The following is a 17,667-nucleotide window of genomic DNA, read 5'->3' as shown; positions in this document are numbered from 1 at the left end:
GCCTACCAAGGACTAAGCTTCCCCTGACATTCAGTATCAAACTATTAGATGTACATTGACTTATTTACAAGATTAACAAACTGATTTTGCGCCAATAATAGTCATAGATATGCATTGAATATTGATGGGTGATAAAAATGTAATATAACAATTAAAAAGAGATAGCGGGACTGCGGGAGTATAAAGCTATATTCCCTGTATCACTCAATTGATAATATAGTGAAATAGGTTTTGTTCTTGTTTTACTTAAATAATCTGGATATAGTCTGAAAGCAAACCATTTCTGATGCTTATGTTCATACTTTGGAATTTTGATTAATTAGTTTAACATTATTGGAGAATCCTCCAACCTAAAGTAGTGGTTCGCAATTCCACATCATAGTGATTAAAAATAATTAGAGAGAGTGCAACATGACCTCATCATATCGTCTGTGAGCTTGAAACACTGCTATTAAAGTGCGCACCCTCTTGTTCATCTTCCACGCACTCAAGCTCGAAACATCAAATATTTGTTAACTGTCAGTTGTTTTTTAGGGGGGAAAAATGGCTAAGCTTCAAAGGGTTGAAGGGGAAATAGAGCTCAAGTGTCAAGCTGACAAGTACTTTGATGTTTGGGCTCAGAAAATATACACTGTCAAAAAAATGTGCCCAGATAAAGTTCAGAAAATTGTGCTGAATGAGGGGGACTGGAACAAAGTTGGTGGTGTCGTCGATGTGTGTTACGCTATCAGTAAGATTATGTCCTTTATTAATTGTTAATCTTGTTTTTTTACTTGTGATATGTTTGACTTTTGTCAGATAAACAATGACTGGAAAATTTTAACTCGTGTATAATTATATAACGTACTTTTTCTTTTTACATTAGTAAGATGAATATTTTTTGAGTTTTTCTCACACAGGCCCAATGTAAGGGGGGAATGGTAAGACTACTTGGTGGGATTTGAACCATTGACCTTGAGGTCATGAGGTCAAATTCCCACCATATAAGCCAAACCAAGCTTGGTAAATATATAATTATTATACTTAGTATCATAAATTTGTAAAATGTTCAATTTATCTTGATGTATTTTAATGTCCAAAGTTGGGAGCATTCGAAATGTAGACGACGCAAGTCAAAATGATTCAACCAAGCAAAACTTGGCTTAGTGGTAAAGTTTTAGATATGACTTCAAGGTTGTGGAATCAATAAATCCCATCGGGGGCTTTTAGGGGGTGAGGTTTCCCTTATCATCCCCCTCCCAAGTCCCATTGAGTCTAACTTGCAAACCTGACTAGTTATACCTACGCTCTCTTGTATTAAATATGCTATGTTGCAACTATCGTACTAGTCCCTTCGTTTTGGAAAGTTCTTCCTATTTTGACCAATTTACTCTCAAAAAACGATTTCAAATAGGAACAACAAAAGAAAACGGAGGGAAAACTATATTAATGACGATTTTGCGGTGTATATGAATCAATATTTGACCTAGTGGGTTGGAGGTCCTCCTTCCAACCTTGTGACAAGCTAAGGGCTCGATTCTTTTCCCTTGCAAAGTGGGATCCGTAAATTCCCTTAGTTGTGCAAGGGATTTCGTCTTATCTTAATTATTTTTTTTAAAGTTGAGGTGGGTATATATGATCAAATAATTCAGGTTAATAATAATGAGTACTCCCTTTATATTTTTTTTTATCTTTCCTACTTTAGTTGCGCACATTTGCATGCATTTCTTTGACCTTACATATCTTTCATTACATATATTAGGAAAAATTATTTAAGTTTTTCATTGAGATGAATCAAACAATACCTCGCATGAATATTTTTTCTTATAAATTGAAAAGAATTTAGACGATTATTCTCCCCAGTTATAAACAGTGTCAAGATTTTAAGTGAAAAATTTTTATTTACAAGAAGTATAAATCACCATGATAATGGGTGATAAATAAAATTTATAAGCTGGCCATAAAGTAAAAGATATACATAGAAGAAATTTTAAAAGAATATGATTATAGGCTCGGATACTCCATATAACTTGTTTAGGAAATTAAAATTATAAAAATTCTAAAGATAGGGTTGCCTCGTACCTTTAAGAGGCCTTTACGAAATTAAATTTCGGGTTTTAGGATGGTAATGTGTCGGATTCGGACTAGATTATGCATAATTTTACCCTGACTCTATAAGAAGTCAGATCTTAAATTTGAGTTCGAAATCCAACTCCTAAAATCCAAGTCTGACCCGATTTATAATCTAACATTCGATTCTGATCCGATCCGACCCTCCCCCCCCCCCCCTCCCCTTTTTAATAGAAAAATCTTCTATATTACAAATAATCTAATCATTACTTTTTTTAATAAATATATGAAAATCTTATATAATACAAATAACCTAAAGATTACTATTATTTTTAACACTAATTCCTTCAATGGATATATAATACGATTGCCTCAAAGTCGGACTCAGATTATACATACATAATACATAAATATAAATAAAAAAAGGGATTAATTCCTTAAAGCCGAAGTCAAATTCGGATGTCAGACTTTTTTATGTGATCCGATTTCGATCCTCCTCCAACCCGGAGTCAGACTTTTTAAACGAAATCAGATTCAAATTAATATTTTATCAGAGTTGGTTCAGATTTTTTTCCTTCGAATAAAAACGGCCGAGGTCGGATCTGGAATAGATTGTAATCCGTAATCTTAGAGGGTGTTTGGTATGAATTTTTTTTATGTTGGAAACGGATCAAGTAAGTGTTTTCGTTTCTAGTTGTTTGATATGAGTTATAAGTAACAAAAACCGTTTCCAAAGGGTAATACAATCCTCCCATTTGTTACCCTTGTTAAACTAGTGGAAACAAAATCCTTTCCCTTCCTCAATCATAATCTTCTCATATTGTTTTCATTCCACCATTATACCAAACATAAAATAAAGGTAACGCTTATCATTACCCTCCCCTCCTTGTTAAAATCCTTTCCATTCCATTTACACTATTTATACCAAACGGCGCCTTAATCCGTAAGAGTGAAAAGGGGAAAAGGGGAAAACGGGACTACGTAGAGCAAAAAAGTCCAAAGTTTTTAATTTCATCTTGTTGATGTTAGATCTCTAATGAAGACATATTTCTTAACCTGATATATTAATACTATTATTTAATGCTAACTCAAATTCAACTAAATAAAACTCTCCCCTGCATTAAATTAATATACCAGCTTACTTTTCTTCTAAAGAGAACTCTCCTCTCCGAGACCAATTTATAGTATTCTTCATTACGCACTTAATATAAAGAAAAACAAAAAAGTAAAATATATAGGTTAATTTACCTTTCAACTTTTTTTTTTTTTGATAATAGCCTTTCAACTTTCTTGATGATTGATAAATTAAGTGTTCAATGCTTCAGTATTTTTAGGCCTTCATCCCACCTTAATTTATCTCTAATGGACTTTTGTCTTTTCCTAATTGATGATAAATCTGTTCCCTAAAGACCATTAATTTGCAAGCCCCTAATATCGTGTGTATTTTATTTTAATAGATAAATGATTATTTTTTTTGCCTGAAATGCATTCTCTTACTGTTACCAAAAAAAAAAGTCAACCCATGAAGTAGTTTATTTTCCCCTCAAGGAACCACCGACGAGTAGAGAAAAGGTATCATGTTGTTTCAATGGCTCTTGTATGGAGTAACCTTGTTAATATTAGGCTAATTCTCTTTTCAATATTGGATTTATCATTGCCTAATTTAATTTAAAAGTAGGCGGTTTTTTACAAAACAAACTCTCGGTGAAAATAGCCCTATTCAATCTTATGGATCTGGCATTGCAGATAAAGTTGGTGAAAATGCATCCCTTAAAGCAAGGATGAATGAGATAGATGAAAAAGCCATGTCAATAAGGTACAGTTATCATGATGGAATCATCATGGAGAAATACTACAAAAGCTTGACCTCCAAGGTGCAGGCAATCCCAAAAGGTAAGGGTTGCATTGTCAAGTGGAGCTTCGAGTATGAGAAGATAAAGGAAGATGCTCCTGATGCAAATGTGTACGTTGATTTTATGCTTGACATGTCCAAAGATATGGATGCTCATCTTTGCGAGGCTTGATGACTTGCCAATATGTCGCCATGCATGCACACATGCACGCTGCTCACGATGCATGCATCCTGCACCCGAGCTATATGGTGATTACTAAGTTATTCAACGTAACTAGCTACTCCTACGAACTAGCTGGTTTCTAATAAATAAATTACTCGTGTATCAGCTGGCCTATATTAAGAGAACATTGTTATGTTAATGTTTATTGGAATGTCATTGCAGGTTGTTTCGACTGTAAGGTTTATGTATTATTTATAGTTTCTTTTTTAATTCAGTATAATACATATTTATGTATGATTTTGATCGTGAATCTATGTGTCCATCTATGGAAAGAGAAACTTTGAAAGAGCATGGAGGACGCTATACAAGTATGTCTTTGCGTAAAAGATATTGTTGGATTAAAATAATTCGAGTTCTATGTACAATATATATGTATTCAATAAATAACCTATGATAATAAAAATATTTTTAATGTAAAATGATTTTTCATGTAAAACATTTTACAATGAAAAATTCAATTGCAAAGCTATTTTTCCTTTGGTTGGTTCAATATTAAAAAAAAAAAACTATGGAAAAAAGAAAAGTAGAAGGAGAAAGGATAGGATGGATAAAAGGTAAGTAAAAGGTTGATAAGGTCAGAGGAAAATGGGAATTTTTTTTTTTGATAGGTAAGTGAGTAATATTATCAAAAAATACAGAAGCCAATTTACAATCTAACTTTTCTTGTTTAGCCAACTTGACCCAAGGACCAAAACAAACTAATTACAAAGCTTCCAACCAACATTTATCTCTATGACTAATCTTCTTTAGAATTACACTAAGATATACTTCACAATTTGTTGTATCCTTTTTACAGTATGATCTATACATTGAACTTTTCCCTCCCATAAAGCCTCATTTCTAACCTGCCAGATGGAGTAGATGACAGTTTCTATTGCAGCAGCTTGCACCATCCTCCTAAACTTGGTATCGCTTCTCCTATTGACCAGCCATTGAATCAATTGTTGCATATTCTGAATCTAAGACATCTGCTGTTGTATTCACAGTTAAAGAAAAGATGTATATGATCTTCAACATGAGATTCACAAATCAAACATTTATCATCATCACACACACCCTAGTTATGAAGCTTATAGCCCTTGTCTATAACCTTTCTTGAATGGCTAGCCAACTACAAAATTGGTGTTTTAGAACTCCAAACCTACTCCAAATAGCAGTACTCCACTGTAACTACTCATACTCACCAGAGAGTTTCTTGTAAACATATGTGATAGAGTAATGTTGCATTTGCTGAAGTCGAACTTGAGTGAAAAAACCTTTCAGTTTCTCCTTAGCACTGCACACTTGCCTCCAATACCAACTGCTAGTATTTTTAGGTACATAATCCCACCACAAGTCTTGTTGAATATATACAACATGTACCCACTTGACCCCCTGATTATCAATCTTCTTCTCAACAGCCCAAACATATTTACCTAGTGCAGCAATGTTCCACAAAAAAGTGTTCCTAACTCCTAAGCCACCTGCACTTTTAGGAGTACAAACACTAGACCAGTTTACATAACCTGCTCTAGAGCTAAAAGAATCTCCTGCTCTAGAAAAAAGCTCTGCAAATCTTGGTGATTTCATGTAAGACATGCTTAGGGAGCACAAAAACATGGGCCCTAAATGCTTATTAATACAAAATTGATAAGTTGAACTCTACCAGCAAAAGAAATGTGTCGAGTACTCCATATCCTAATTCTGGCCACCGATCTTCTCAATCAAACTATCACACTCAGCAATAGAAATTCTTTTAGAACATATAGGCACACCCAGATACTTGAAAGGTAGATATCCCCTAGTAAAACCAGATATGTCAAGAGCTCTTTGAATGTTATCACCCTTCATGCCACTTCAATACAACTGACTTCTGAACATTTGCTTGCAAGTCTGAAGTTTTAGAGAAGAGCTTAATTAAAGCCTCTAAGGATCAAATGTATTGAAGTAAAATCACCCTTGTAGGAGAGCAAAATGTCATCAGCAAAGCACGAGTGTGTTAAATTCAAAATACTGCACTAAGGATGATACTTAAAATCATCTCTCTCCTCACTTTCTTCAAGATTCCTGAGGTATTCCATGCATAGTGCACTTTTGGACTACTAATCAACTTCTGACAATGACTTAATTATTAGTGTCTATTTGATACTCACAGTGGAGAAACGGTTGGCGTCTTATTGTGATAGGCGAAAATATCTCTCACAATAACATTATTGACATTTCATGAAAAAAGACAAATGTCTTATCCATGAATTTGATACCAAAGTTCATTAAATTTGGTATTAATACCAAATTAATTCTTACTTTGGTATCAACTTTGAGTTTTGGTATCAGTTAGATTTTGGCGTCAACTTTGAAATTGGATACCAATTATACTTACAAGGTACCAAAGTGTAAGTAAATTTTGGTATCAACTTTGAGATTTGATACCAGTTATATTTACTTGCTATCAAAGTGTAAGTAAGCTTTGCTGATTTTGATACCAAGTAAACTTACTTTAGTACCAATGAGAGGTCATTTTAGCCTCTCATGATGAGACGTCAATAAGACCTCCTCAATCCTCACAAGCCAAGGAGAGAAGTGATAAGATTACACAAATAAGTATAAATTTTAAAAACAAATTAACTTGTAGAAAATACTAAAAATCCTTTAATTAGTCCCAATAAACTTGAATGATTTTGTTCTACTAGTTTAAATATTTTTTGGTTGGTGAAAAAAGAGTACTGGTTAAAGAATAGGATTGTACAGATCATGAGTGTCAAAGTGAAAGACAGGGATAGATTGTGCCTGAGAGCTTGTAAACTAGGCAGGTTCAGTTTAGTTGCAATGGGTTTTTGCTAAACTCGTTTTAAGTATAAGTCTTGTTTGGCTATATTAATCTTAATTACCAAAAAAAGTACTAGTATAATATATACATTGTGTTTAACACAAGAATTTAAGCAATGTCACTTTTGAGATTTTTGGCGGGTAATTTTGAACCCATATAATGTAAATAAGGGGGAAAGTGAAAAAAAAAGAGTAATTTTTGGGAGAAAAAGTTGAAAATAAATAATTATTATTACTTTTTGGAGGGTCAAATACTCTAAATAAGAAAAGTTTGAACAATATAGCAATCAAAAAGAAACAACCATATAAAAAAAGAAAAATTATTTTAAATAAGTCAATCTTTGCCTTATCTTCCAATTTCAAGTCTAACTTTTGATTATTCCTAGTCAAATCAACTTTTAGCACCATTAACTTCAATTAGTCTAAATGACCGAAAAAACTGATAAACTGGTAAATAAAAAAGTTTGACTTTAAAAAAACTCATTAACCCACCCACTCAACCTTGAAAACACCCCTTCCCCACCCTTTCTCCGCCCCTGCAAACACCCCTCCCTTGCAAATGCCCTTCCCGCACCCCGTATTCCTGTGACCTCCCCCACCCTCTACGAACACCTCCTCGGGCCCCTTCTCTCTCCTATTTCTCCTCTCTCTATCTCTCTCTGCCACCTTCACCGAGTGAGGTTAGTGATGGGTTCCTGCGACCTCCCCCACCCTACGAACCTCATGATGGTGGGTTTCACTGGGGTTTTTAGGCGACGGGGCTTTGGGCTAGGACGAAGGGAGATAATAGGGAAATGGGGAGAGAGGCGAGGGGTGGGGGTGGAAGTGGGGAGGGGATGGCAGTCTGCGGGGGGTTGCATAGGCCGGGGTAGGGGTTGCGGGGGTATGGGTGGGAACGCATCTAGGAGGGGATGGAATAGTGGGGTGGGGTGGGGGTGCTGCTGGTTGAAACACAACAGGGATGGGGGTGGGGTGTTGTTGGTGGAAACACAATAGGGGCAGGGGAGGGGTGGATTGAGGTGGGGGGATGCTGCTGGTGGGGATGCATGGAAAGGGGAGGGAGGGAGGGGGGTGGGGCTGCGGGGGTACAGGTAGGAGGGGTGGGAGTGTGGTTGTTGCTGTTGGGGATGTTGGGGCAGGGGAGGGGTGGTCTTAAGGGAGAGGGAAGAGAAAGATAAGACGAGGAGGAGGGGAGTAGAGAAAAAATAAAAAATAAAAAAAGCAAACTAATTATATGGCGACACATAACACATGTAACCTACTAAACAGGTCACAAACAGGTTAAAACTCAATAGAAGAAGATAGCTCTACAAGCCTAACTCAATCAGGGATAATCTAAAGATAGACTTAAAATGGAAATACCTCACAAATGTTGACTTATTTACACTACAAGAAATGTTATCAAAGAGGGCAATTTATTTGAATAAAATAGGGCAACTAGTTGATTGCCTTATTTAATAGTATCAAGGAAGACAAAAATATTTCCCCCTTTTTGATATTAACTAAGAAGACAATTATATTGTTTTGCCCTCTTTGCTATCACTTAAGAAAACAATTTCAAAATTGCCCTGTTTGATACCAACTAAGAAGACAACTTTTCAATTTTGCCCTCTTTGATATTAACCTAAAACAACAATTTAAAATTTCGCCCTTTTTAATATTAACCTAAAACAACAATTTAAAGTTTTGCCCTCTTAAATACCTAAAACAACAATTTTAACTCTTTTGCCCTCTTTAATAATGAAGGAAAAAAAAACAAAAAAGGATTAAAATGACACTGTTCTATTCGATTATTTCCCGCAAACAACAAAGTGTGCTTTCGAAAAAAGTGTTCTACAAAATCTTCAATCTCACTAACATGTTCTACAAAATCTTCAATCTCCGGTGATTTTGGCAGATTTCTTCGATCATAATCTTCAATGGAACATTGAAAGGGACCAGTTCTCCCTATCAATTCATCTTCACTACAAATTCAGTTTCTCGCATTGACGTTTTTCAAGCCTTCGAATTCAGTTTCTCCTTCGAATTCAGTTTTTCAAGCCTTCGAATTGACGTTTCTCGCAGATTTTCTTAGCAATTTCCAAATTCGATCGCATCTTCAGGTAAATCATTCAATTTCGCTTTTTAAATTTTTTTTTTTTTAAATTTTTCTTTCAATTTCGCTTTTTAAATTAGATGTATGGATGATTGTTTCAGCATTTTTGTCAATTAGGGTTGCTTAACTTTTTCCACAAAATCAGACGAATTTAATTAGGTCTAGTGATTTGATAATGATTTTTATGAATTGAGTTCCTTGATTAAGCAACTGAGATGTTACAACAATCTTCTACGATTTCCGATAAGTGGATGAATGTTGTTAACTTCAATAATATATTTCCGGCGAGGTTTAGAGCGGGTTGTAGAGTTGAGCATCTGGCCCGATGGAATTGCATTGGGCATGGATTCAGGAAACATTGTTGCTGCACAATCTCAGAACGACGCAGGGTTTATTTGATTGTTTCAATCCTGCCTGGTGCCTGCAACTGCAGCCTGCATTTGGGGTTTTTGGAAGTGACTTATGGCCTATGGGGGGAAGTGGAAACTCAATTTGGATTTAACTACTACTATTTGTAATTTTGTATTGACTATTCACTATAAGCTGATCACTGGTCATTCAGTGACTCACTGGGATTGTGGTTGAACCATCGCTATAACAAATTATCAACTTGCTTCCTCTTCATTTCTACTGTCTCATTCCACACTTTCCATCATCTTCGGGAAACTTGTTATTATGGACTATCCTATTTTCGTTTTTTTAGGCTTCCGGAGTAGTTATTAATTTCATTTCTACTGTCTCATTCTGAAGCAAATACATCTGCTTCTACTACCGTAACGCAAACAGAAGCTGATAATGACCCAATGTATTTGAAATTGTGGAGAAAAACAAAACAGTAAGTTATTTCATCTTTCATATACTGTAGGTCAAATTTTGGATGTGTTGATTGATTTTGGAACAATGTGTGATGATGGATGTGTTTCATGCTTTGTCTTGCATCCCCTTTAGCTGTTGCAAATAGTAAAAAATAATAAAAATATTGCAATAAAAAAGAACGTCGGAAGTATCAAGTAAAACACATGTTTGAATACATGTTTACAGTTGAGAGACTAGCATGCTAATCAACAGTAAGTAAGACTAACTAGATATTGGTGCATAGACTATCATAAATTCCAAAAAAAAGGACCATAATTCTACCATTCCACCTTTTAACAGGCAGACTAGCTCAGTAAATCCTGCAAGAAAATAAGATTTAAGGGTGTAAGAAAGAAATTCAAGATTTTGAAACAAAGAATTAGAAATGGGGGAGACACAAGACATACCCTACATAGTAATCCTAAAAAAGCAGGACAATGAATGGTGTTCCACTTGGGTAACAAATGGGCAAACCGACCCAAATCTTCTCTGTTTCTAGCTATGGTATACCAACATCTCCACTATGGTTTTATATACGTAGTAAGTAGTAATATACTAGTGTGCATATACATTTATTTGGTGAAATATAATAAAGGCACACCTTAGCTAGTTAGCTTGAGGGGTGAAGGGAAATCCCCTCAAGATGTGCTATATAGGATTCAACCCACAACATTCACCATTTGCATGCAAAAGAAGGGTGATTCACTATGAGATATAACTCAACAGTAGTTTACAGTAAGACTGTTCTCCTGAGTGATACATCCTTGGAGTTGGAGAAACTTAACACTGAACCATGAATATAAAATCCCGGCCTAGGAGGACAAGATAACACCAATGAACAATGAGAGTTACATAAGTTTTCTTTTATTAAGTTGATGAGCAAAATTTACTATCCTTTGTTGAGATGAGGCAAATTATCATTCTCATAATCATACAAAATTATAGGTACTTCTAGAAACTACATCATCTTATGAATGTTCAAAAGTTATCTCTGGGTCTGGGCAGAAACTTTTTTTCCTTTGTTCAAGACGGATCTTCAGTGATTTTATCCTGCACAGAGGCTGTGATTCAGTTTGAGTTAGCACTTAGAGGCCAGTTTTCTCGTGCTCTATTGTCTTTTGAGGATGTTATGCAGTTTTAGAAGAATAGGCTGCAGTTGTTTCTTTGACAGTTGCAGATTCTTATAAACAAAAATATCACTAATATAAATGACTTGTTCTGTAATGTTTCTTTGATGGATTACCGAAGGCATAAAGATGGTAGTTTTGATGAAGAGGGTGAAGCAAAGTTCAACGAAAAGAAGATCGAGGTCATTATGACTTCACTTGGGCTTTGATCAGGTAATGTCTCCAATTCATGAACTCTATTCTTGGCTGTTTTACTTTGACTAATCTGGGATTATCAGCTCGATTCTTTCACTCGGAATCTTTCTGATGAAAGTAGGCCTTCTGCTGTTACAACAGCAGACAGATTCTAGGAGCAGCTGATATTGCTTAAAGCTATGCATACTACCCTAAAATTATGAAACAAATTTTGCAGAACATATACTGGTGACTGAAGATCACAGCTGCAGTAGATTGTAGCAGTGGCATGTGTGCACAATCCTAAATTTGGTGGACAATCATGAAGCTCGATTGATTAACTTTACAGGCCTTGCTATTCTGCTTTTTGGCATTATAGTTGATTTTTCTGTTGCTTTTGCTCGTCATATGTAAAATAATTGTTTCCTTTTGATTCTTTTGAGTGTTCATATATTAACATATAAATTTTAAAGGTTGTGTATACTTGTTAAAATTTTAGTAAATCAGTATAATAATATTTTTTCCCTTGGTATTACCATGGTGTTATGTAGAATAATGTACGAGGTTTATCTCTCAACTTATATTAGATTGATTTTCGATGCATAATGGTTTTTAGATAATGACTAGCAGTGCTTGACAAAGTAAAAAGAGGGCAATATCTTATTTTTGCCCTGCTTGATAAAGTACAAAGAAGGCAATATCTTATTTTTGCCCCGCTTGATAAAGTACAAACAAGACAATATTTTATTTTTGCCCTGTTTGTTGTAGACCAAATAAGACAATTGTGTTTGTCTTCCTTGTTTTTGAACAAAGAGGGCAAAAGTATTGCCCTTTCTGATTATCATAGAGGGCAACTTTATTTGCCTTAGTTGATGAAGCAAAGAGGGCAAAAATTTTTGCCCTTTTTTATTGGATCAAAGAGGGCAAAAACACGAGTTTTGCCCTTGAAACCTAATACAACGGGGCTACAAGGGCAACGGAAGGGCAATTTTAAAATTGCCCTTGTAGCCTATGAAGGCAAATTTTGTATCAAAGAGGGCAATTTTAATTGCCCTCCTTGAAGCTGTTTGTTGTAGTGTTAAAACAATTTTTTCTATAAAAAAAATATAGCAATTGAAAAAACATAGGCCAGAGTAAATATTAAGATCATTCGATACAAACTTTCCCCATGCGATCAACCGTATCATCTATTCATCATTCATCTATTTATAGTAAGTGCGCTGAACACTAGGTGGATAGATTAGTAAATCATTAATCAACATAACAGCGCATGCACCATGAGCATGCATGACAACATGGCACACTGGCATGTCATCGATCAAGCACTGCAAAGACAAGCATCGATGTCTTTTGCAGTGCCAAGCAGAAAGTCGATGTACAAATTTGGATCAGGAGCATTCTCATTCATTTTCTCATAGTCAAAATGCCACTTCACAATGCAACCCTCGTCCTGCGGAGTAACTTGGATCTTCGACTTGAGAGTCTTATAGTGGTTCTTTATGACTGCTCCATCTTCGTAGCTATAGTTCACACACCTATTTTCTCCATCGAACTCATCAACTCTTATCTTGACAAATGAATGTTCCCCGACCTCATCTACAGTAGAAAATCATTTATATTTAGAATCGTGATCTGTTAAAAATTATACTAAAGATCTAGATTATAATGCTCTTAAGATTACTCCACATATAATGATATAAGGTTAGGATGTCTATATATATGTATAGATATCATTGTTATTGTTAAAAAGGAAAATGCTAGAGTAAAAGAATCATTTCTTGAAGATTAGAAGCTTCATTTGAGACAAATTTGAGTAAAATAGTGTCCTAGAAAGCCACAAATCATGAAATTAATTAAATATTGTTTTTACCTTCAACAAAAGTAAAGAAATGTGTGTACCAATACTCAAACTCATCATGTATAACATAGTTGAACATTTACCGCCACTACAATAATACAACTAATGACAACAAACTAATCAGAAAAAATAAAATTCATTGTCATATACAAACTACTGACAACAAAGTAATCAAATAAAACCATTTGATATCCAGTAGTAATTTACGATATCCGATAGTAATTTTACGATATCCAACAAAAAAAGAAGTTAAAAGGCCAACAATACACATTTATGCCAATAGTGAGCATTAACAAGTGATGGCAAAAGTACAAGTGTACAACTATATGTACAATTATACTTCCTCCGTTTTTTTAGATGACCCGTTTTTACTTTTGACACTATTCTCATACATAAATTTGACTATCTTTTGTGATTTGTACTTAAGAAAAAATATCTATCGTTATATGGGATCTTGTTAGATTCTTATCAATGCATATTTTCATAATATCAACTTTTTGTAATTTTTACTTATTGATAATCAAATATAAAGGTTTAAAATAGTATATCGACATATATGTCTAAGAAAAACAGATCAACTAAAATAACAGAGGTGGTATATATATACTAGTTGGTGAAGGCCTTAAGGGTATGACATCAAACTATGATACTACTACTTATAGGCACATTTGTGGGGCTCTTGTACCATTATTTACCTATCTTATAAAATAGAGAGGGTTAACTTCTCAAAGGGAGGAGGAGCTGAGAATTAGGAATGGCAATGGAAATGGCAATGGATCGGAGATGGGTTGGGTTGAACTTCATCCGTCCCATCACCTGCGATTCAAATCTTCATCCACACCATCTATCACTTGTCAAGAATTTCACCCATATCCGCTCCTTCCATCAACTGCATGTGGAATGGGTGGGAAACGGGTGATACTAGGAAAAAAATAGACTTTACAATTTTAAAGAAACTAATATATGATGAAAAATTAATCATAGTCTCATATATTAAAAATATAGTGATTAAATATTTTTTTATTTATATTATTCATAGTCTCATATATTAATGGATGGATGGAGCGGATAATGGATCCAAAAAATACCATCTATATTCTACCCAATCCACCACCCAATCCACCCATTTATTCAAGACGGGTGGATGGCCAACTCTACTGAAAATCGAGCTCATATCATGGGATTGGATGGTAAAACCCGTGAACACCCCCACCTCGACCCCATCCTCACATACATACTTGATAGTTGATACTACTAAGATATCTAAGCTACTAGGTTAATGTAAGGTCAAGCCGGAAAAAAAAAAATGTAACACTTCAAGTTCAGATCAAAAGTTCGGAAAAAAAAAAACATTTCAAGTGAGATCACATTAGAAAAAGAATGAGTATATCAATAAATATTAGATGGACTACATATTGCCATTCATAGTTGTTGATCAGGACAAAGTGTAGAAGTAATACTTACTGCAAACATAAGTCCAAGTGTGGACAGAACCAACCTTATCCCAATCTCCCTCATGCAGCTCAATTTTGGGATATCTATGAGGGCACAGTTGAGAAACAAGGTATGATTTACGACTCCAAACTTCAAAAAACTTTTCTGCATCACACTTTAGCTTTGTTTCACCTTCGACCCAAGCAAGATGATCCATACTTTTTCCCTCTTGTAAATGTTTGTTAGTGAGCAAATAAATGTTTAGAAAGATTGTGCTTTAAATATTAAAAGTGGTTGAGCTAAAAGATAAGATTTGCAGGGTTTAAAATGAAAAAGAAATGTGTAATCTCCTATTTATTTGTACTAATATCTGTATCACTATAACCAAAGATGTCTTGACCTAATTGTTAAGATCGAGTTGTTGGATAGGTCACAGGTTCAAATTCCCCCTTGCCTTCTTTGTACTTTGTACTGCATTCTTGTCGTTAAACCCACTAATTACTTGTTTCTTTGTTGAAGCACAGATTTGTTGGTCAAAATAATATGTACATTAATGATATATCAAATGATTGTGCAAATTGATGGGGTTGAAGATTTATATTATACTGTAACATGGTAGCAAGTATGCGTGTTAGTCTGTTACTTAATGAAACCACTCCAAGTTGGAAGATTCAACATTAAGCAAAATTCTAAATCCTCTAGAAGGTTAATCTTATCTTAAAAAATTCTCGATCAAATCTTTGCTAGTACACCCTACAGAATACAGATAACGATATATTTGACCATAATGCAGGGGTTGGAATAAAGTTGGATCATTAAAAAAAAATTGTGCAGGGGTTGGATCATTGATATTATATTGTACTCTAACTTCCTATGGTTTTGCCAACCACACAACTTCATATACTTCTATTTCCTAGGAATTTGCACTTTCCATGATTTGTTTTGTCATCCAAACAAGATTTAATTGTTTTTCTTTTATTTGATAACTATATTTAGGAGGGACACATTGACTCTCCAACATTAAGTATACATTATATTATATCGCAACAAAATGTTAAAGTCCATTTACTAACCTGAATTGCATTTTTTAAAACAAAAAATTGAAATCTATTTAGATTAATTAATATTCCAAAATAAATAGAAATAACTGAATTTTTATTACTTTCTTCGATCAAATCGTTTTAAATGAAACATTGGGTGAAATGACACTATTCATTGATCAATTTTGATTCCAATTTATCGTCATTATATAAAAAAAACATAGTCAAGTAGAATCTTGTTAGATTCGTCTCGATATATACTATCAAATTATATTTTTTAATTTTAATTTTTTTTAAGTGTGCACAACTAAAGATATTAATGATTAAAGAATCGTGTTGGGTTGCGTGAAAAAACAAACGTTTCATTTAAACCAGAACGCAGAAAGTATATATTTTTGTTTAAAATAATTTATGTATTGTTAATTTGCAATATATCTCATGCCGAATTAGATAGGATAATTATTTTTGGTTTTGTACCCGCCTACTTAAGGTGGGTAGCTGTTCGATTCGTGGAATTTTGAAAAAATATGTGTCACAAAACTTAAGGAACTATGATTTGTGATATATTAGAATTAGGATGGCAATCCCCTCCGTATCCGACTCTATCTCGCTCCAATAATCCGAAAGAAAAAAATTCGAGCTGACTCCAAGAAAAAAAATTCACATCCGACTCCTTTTAAAAAGTCCTACTTCGAGTCGGAGAAGGGTCGAAGTCGGATACCATAAAAAAAAGTCTGTCATCCGAATACGACTCTGACTATAAGACAATTGATCTCTTTTTTTTATTTATATTAATGTATTATGTATATATAATCTAACTCTGACTCTGAGGCAATTGTATTATCCATTGAAGAAATGATTGTTAAAAATAAAAGTAACATTTTGATTATTTGTACTATATAAGATTTTCATATGATTGTTAAAAATAAAAGTGATGCTTAGATTATTTATATTATAGAAAGTTTTTCTATCAAAAAGAAGGGGTAAAAAAAGTCTAATCGGATCAGAATCGGAGTAAGGTATTAGGATTTTAAGTCGGGTCGGAATCGGATTTTCAGAGGATCTCGGGTTCGGATTTAAAATCTGACTTCTTGTAGAGTCGGGGTTGGATTATGCATATTTATTCGGTCTAAGTCTGACCCGTTGCCATTCTTGATTAGAACATGAAAAATGTGAGCTTTGTGTCTTTTCCTAATAGAGACTCTTCCATATACAAGTCGTGACTTGCAAGATTGATTATACTTCCTCTGTTTCGACTTACTCGCTACAGTTTGAAAAATTCACTATTCATTTATGAAGTTTGACCATAAATTATTTACTATTAGATAAAATCAAATATAATATAATATATTGTTGGATTCGTCTCAATGTACACTTTTATAAAATCAAATTTTCATACTCTAATACACAATTAAAAATATTAAGAGTCAAAGTAGTACATCAACAAGCGTAAAAGTCAAAAAGTAGCGAGTAAAAAGAAATGGAAGAAGTCCTAATTTCCGGCATGTCAGCCATATATATGTAGCAACTAGCAACTCTCAATACTCATGTCTTATATAGCGGCTCACTAATAAGACAAAGATCCAATACTAATAATGTATTTATATGTTATATTATTATATTTATTAGAGAAAGCAAATTAAAGACGTTACATAAACCTTGAAATTAACTGAAACACGAAACCTATGAACTAGCATAAAGTAGTCAAGTAGAGTTGCGCGACTTTAGTAACCAAGCTGACGATTCATGCACCATGAACATGAACATGAACGTGATTTCAGCAATATAGCATATTGACATGTAATAAAGCATCGCAAAGGCAAAAGTCGATATCTTTGGCCAGGCCTAGTAGAAAGTCGATGTATACTTGGTGCAGGAGCTGAGGAGCATATTCCTCCTTATTCTCATATGCGATGCTTCACTTGACAATACAATTATACAATCCTCACAATTAGGAGCAATTTCAATTTTAGATTTACAAGTATCGTAAATTCGTAATAGTTCTTCATAGCATGTCCCTCATGATAGCACTACGTCACTGACCTATTCTCTTCATCTAACTCTTCCACACTCATTTTAATGAATGCACCCTCACCAATACCACCTGCAATCACTGGTAGTCTGGTAGCATCATAAATTTCTTTTTAAGTGTCCT

General features: G+C 34.3%; 2 protein-coding genes and 1 long non-coding RNA gene across 3 annotated transcripts; 2 read left to right on the top strand and 1 right to left on the bottom strand.

Moving 5' to 3' along the window:
- Nucleotides 1–468: 468 nt before the first annotated feature.
- On the top strand, nucleotides 469–4,374 carry LOC104906388 (MLP-like protein 34). Its single transcript, XM_010695130.4, has 2 exons — nucleotides 469–730; nucleotides 3,796–4,374. Exons 1-2 carry the CDS (start codon nucleotides 544–546, stop codon nucleotides 4,071–4,073), a joined length of 465 nt encoding a protein of 154 aa, XP_010693432.2. The 5' UTR covers nucleotides 469–543; the 3' UTR covers nucleotides 4,074–4,374.
- A 4,295-nt stretch (nucleotides 4,375–8,669) lies between these two features.
- Nucleotides 8,670–11,715, top strand: LOC125495089 (uncharacterized). The gene is made up of 3 exons (XR_007271777.2): nucleotides 8,670–9,031; nucleotides 11,128–11,219; nucleotides 11,419–11,715. It is a non-coding gene; the product is annotated as an uncharacterized LOC125495089 (long non-coding RNA).
- Nucleotides 11,716–12,314: 599 nt separating this feature from the next.
- Nucleotides 12,315–14,926, bottom strand: LOC104906392 (MLP-like protein 43). Its single transcript, XM_010695132.4, has 2 exons — nucleotides 14,503–14,926; nucleotides 12,315–12,776 (listed from the first exon to the last, which is right to left on the bottom strand). Exons 1-2 carry the CDS (start codon nucleotides 14,687–14,689, stop codon nucleotides 12,499–12,501), a joined length of 465 nt encoding a protein of 154 aa, XP_010693434.2. The 5' UTR covers nucleotides 14,690–14,926; the 3' UTR covers nucleotides 12,315–12,498.
- Nucleotides 14,927–17,667: the final 2,741 nt, after the last annotated feature.

The sequence above is a fragment of the Beta vulgaris genome, chromosome 2, assembly GCF_026745355.1.
Source record: "Beta vulgaris subsp. vulgaris cultivar EL10 chromosome 2, EL10.2, whole genome shotgun sequence".
In the NCBI taxonomy this organism is placed as follows: Eukaryota; Viridiplantae; Streptophyta; class Magnoliopsida; order Caryophyllales; family Amaranthaceae; genus Beta; species Beta vulgaris.
The sequence above is the reverse complement of the archived record's forward strand: the minus strand, read 5'-3'. Positions and strand labels throughout refer to the sequence as shown.

What these genes read in the sequence shown, in the direction of transcription:
- LOC104906392 (XM_010695132.4), bottom strand. Translation starts at nt 14,689, where the DNA reads ATGGATCATCTTGCTTGGGTCGAAGGTGAAACAAAGCTAAAGTGTGAT. An exon ending in CACTTGGACTTATGTTTGCA is followed by an intron (nt 12,777 to 14,502) that starts GTAAGTATTACT and finishes TTTCTACTGTAG; the next exon opens with ATGAGGTCGGGGAACATTCA.
- LOC104906388 (XM_010695130.4), top strand. Translation starts at nt 544, where the DNA reads ATGGCTAAGCTTCAAAGGGTTGAAGGGGAAATAGAGCTCAAGTGTCAA. An exon ending in CGATGTGTGTTACGCTATCA is followed by an intron (nt 731 to 3,795) that starts GTAAGATTATGT and finishes CTGGCATTGCAG; the next exon opens with ATAAAGTTGGTGAAAATGCA.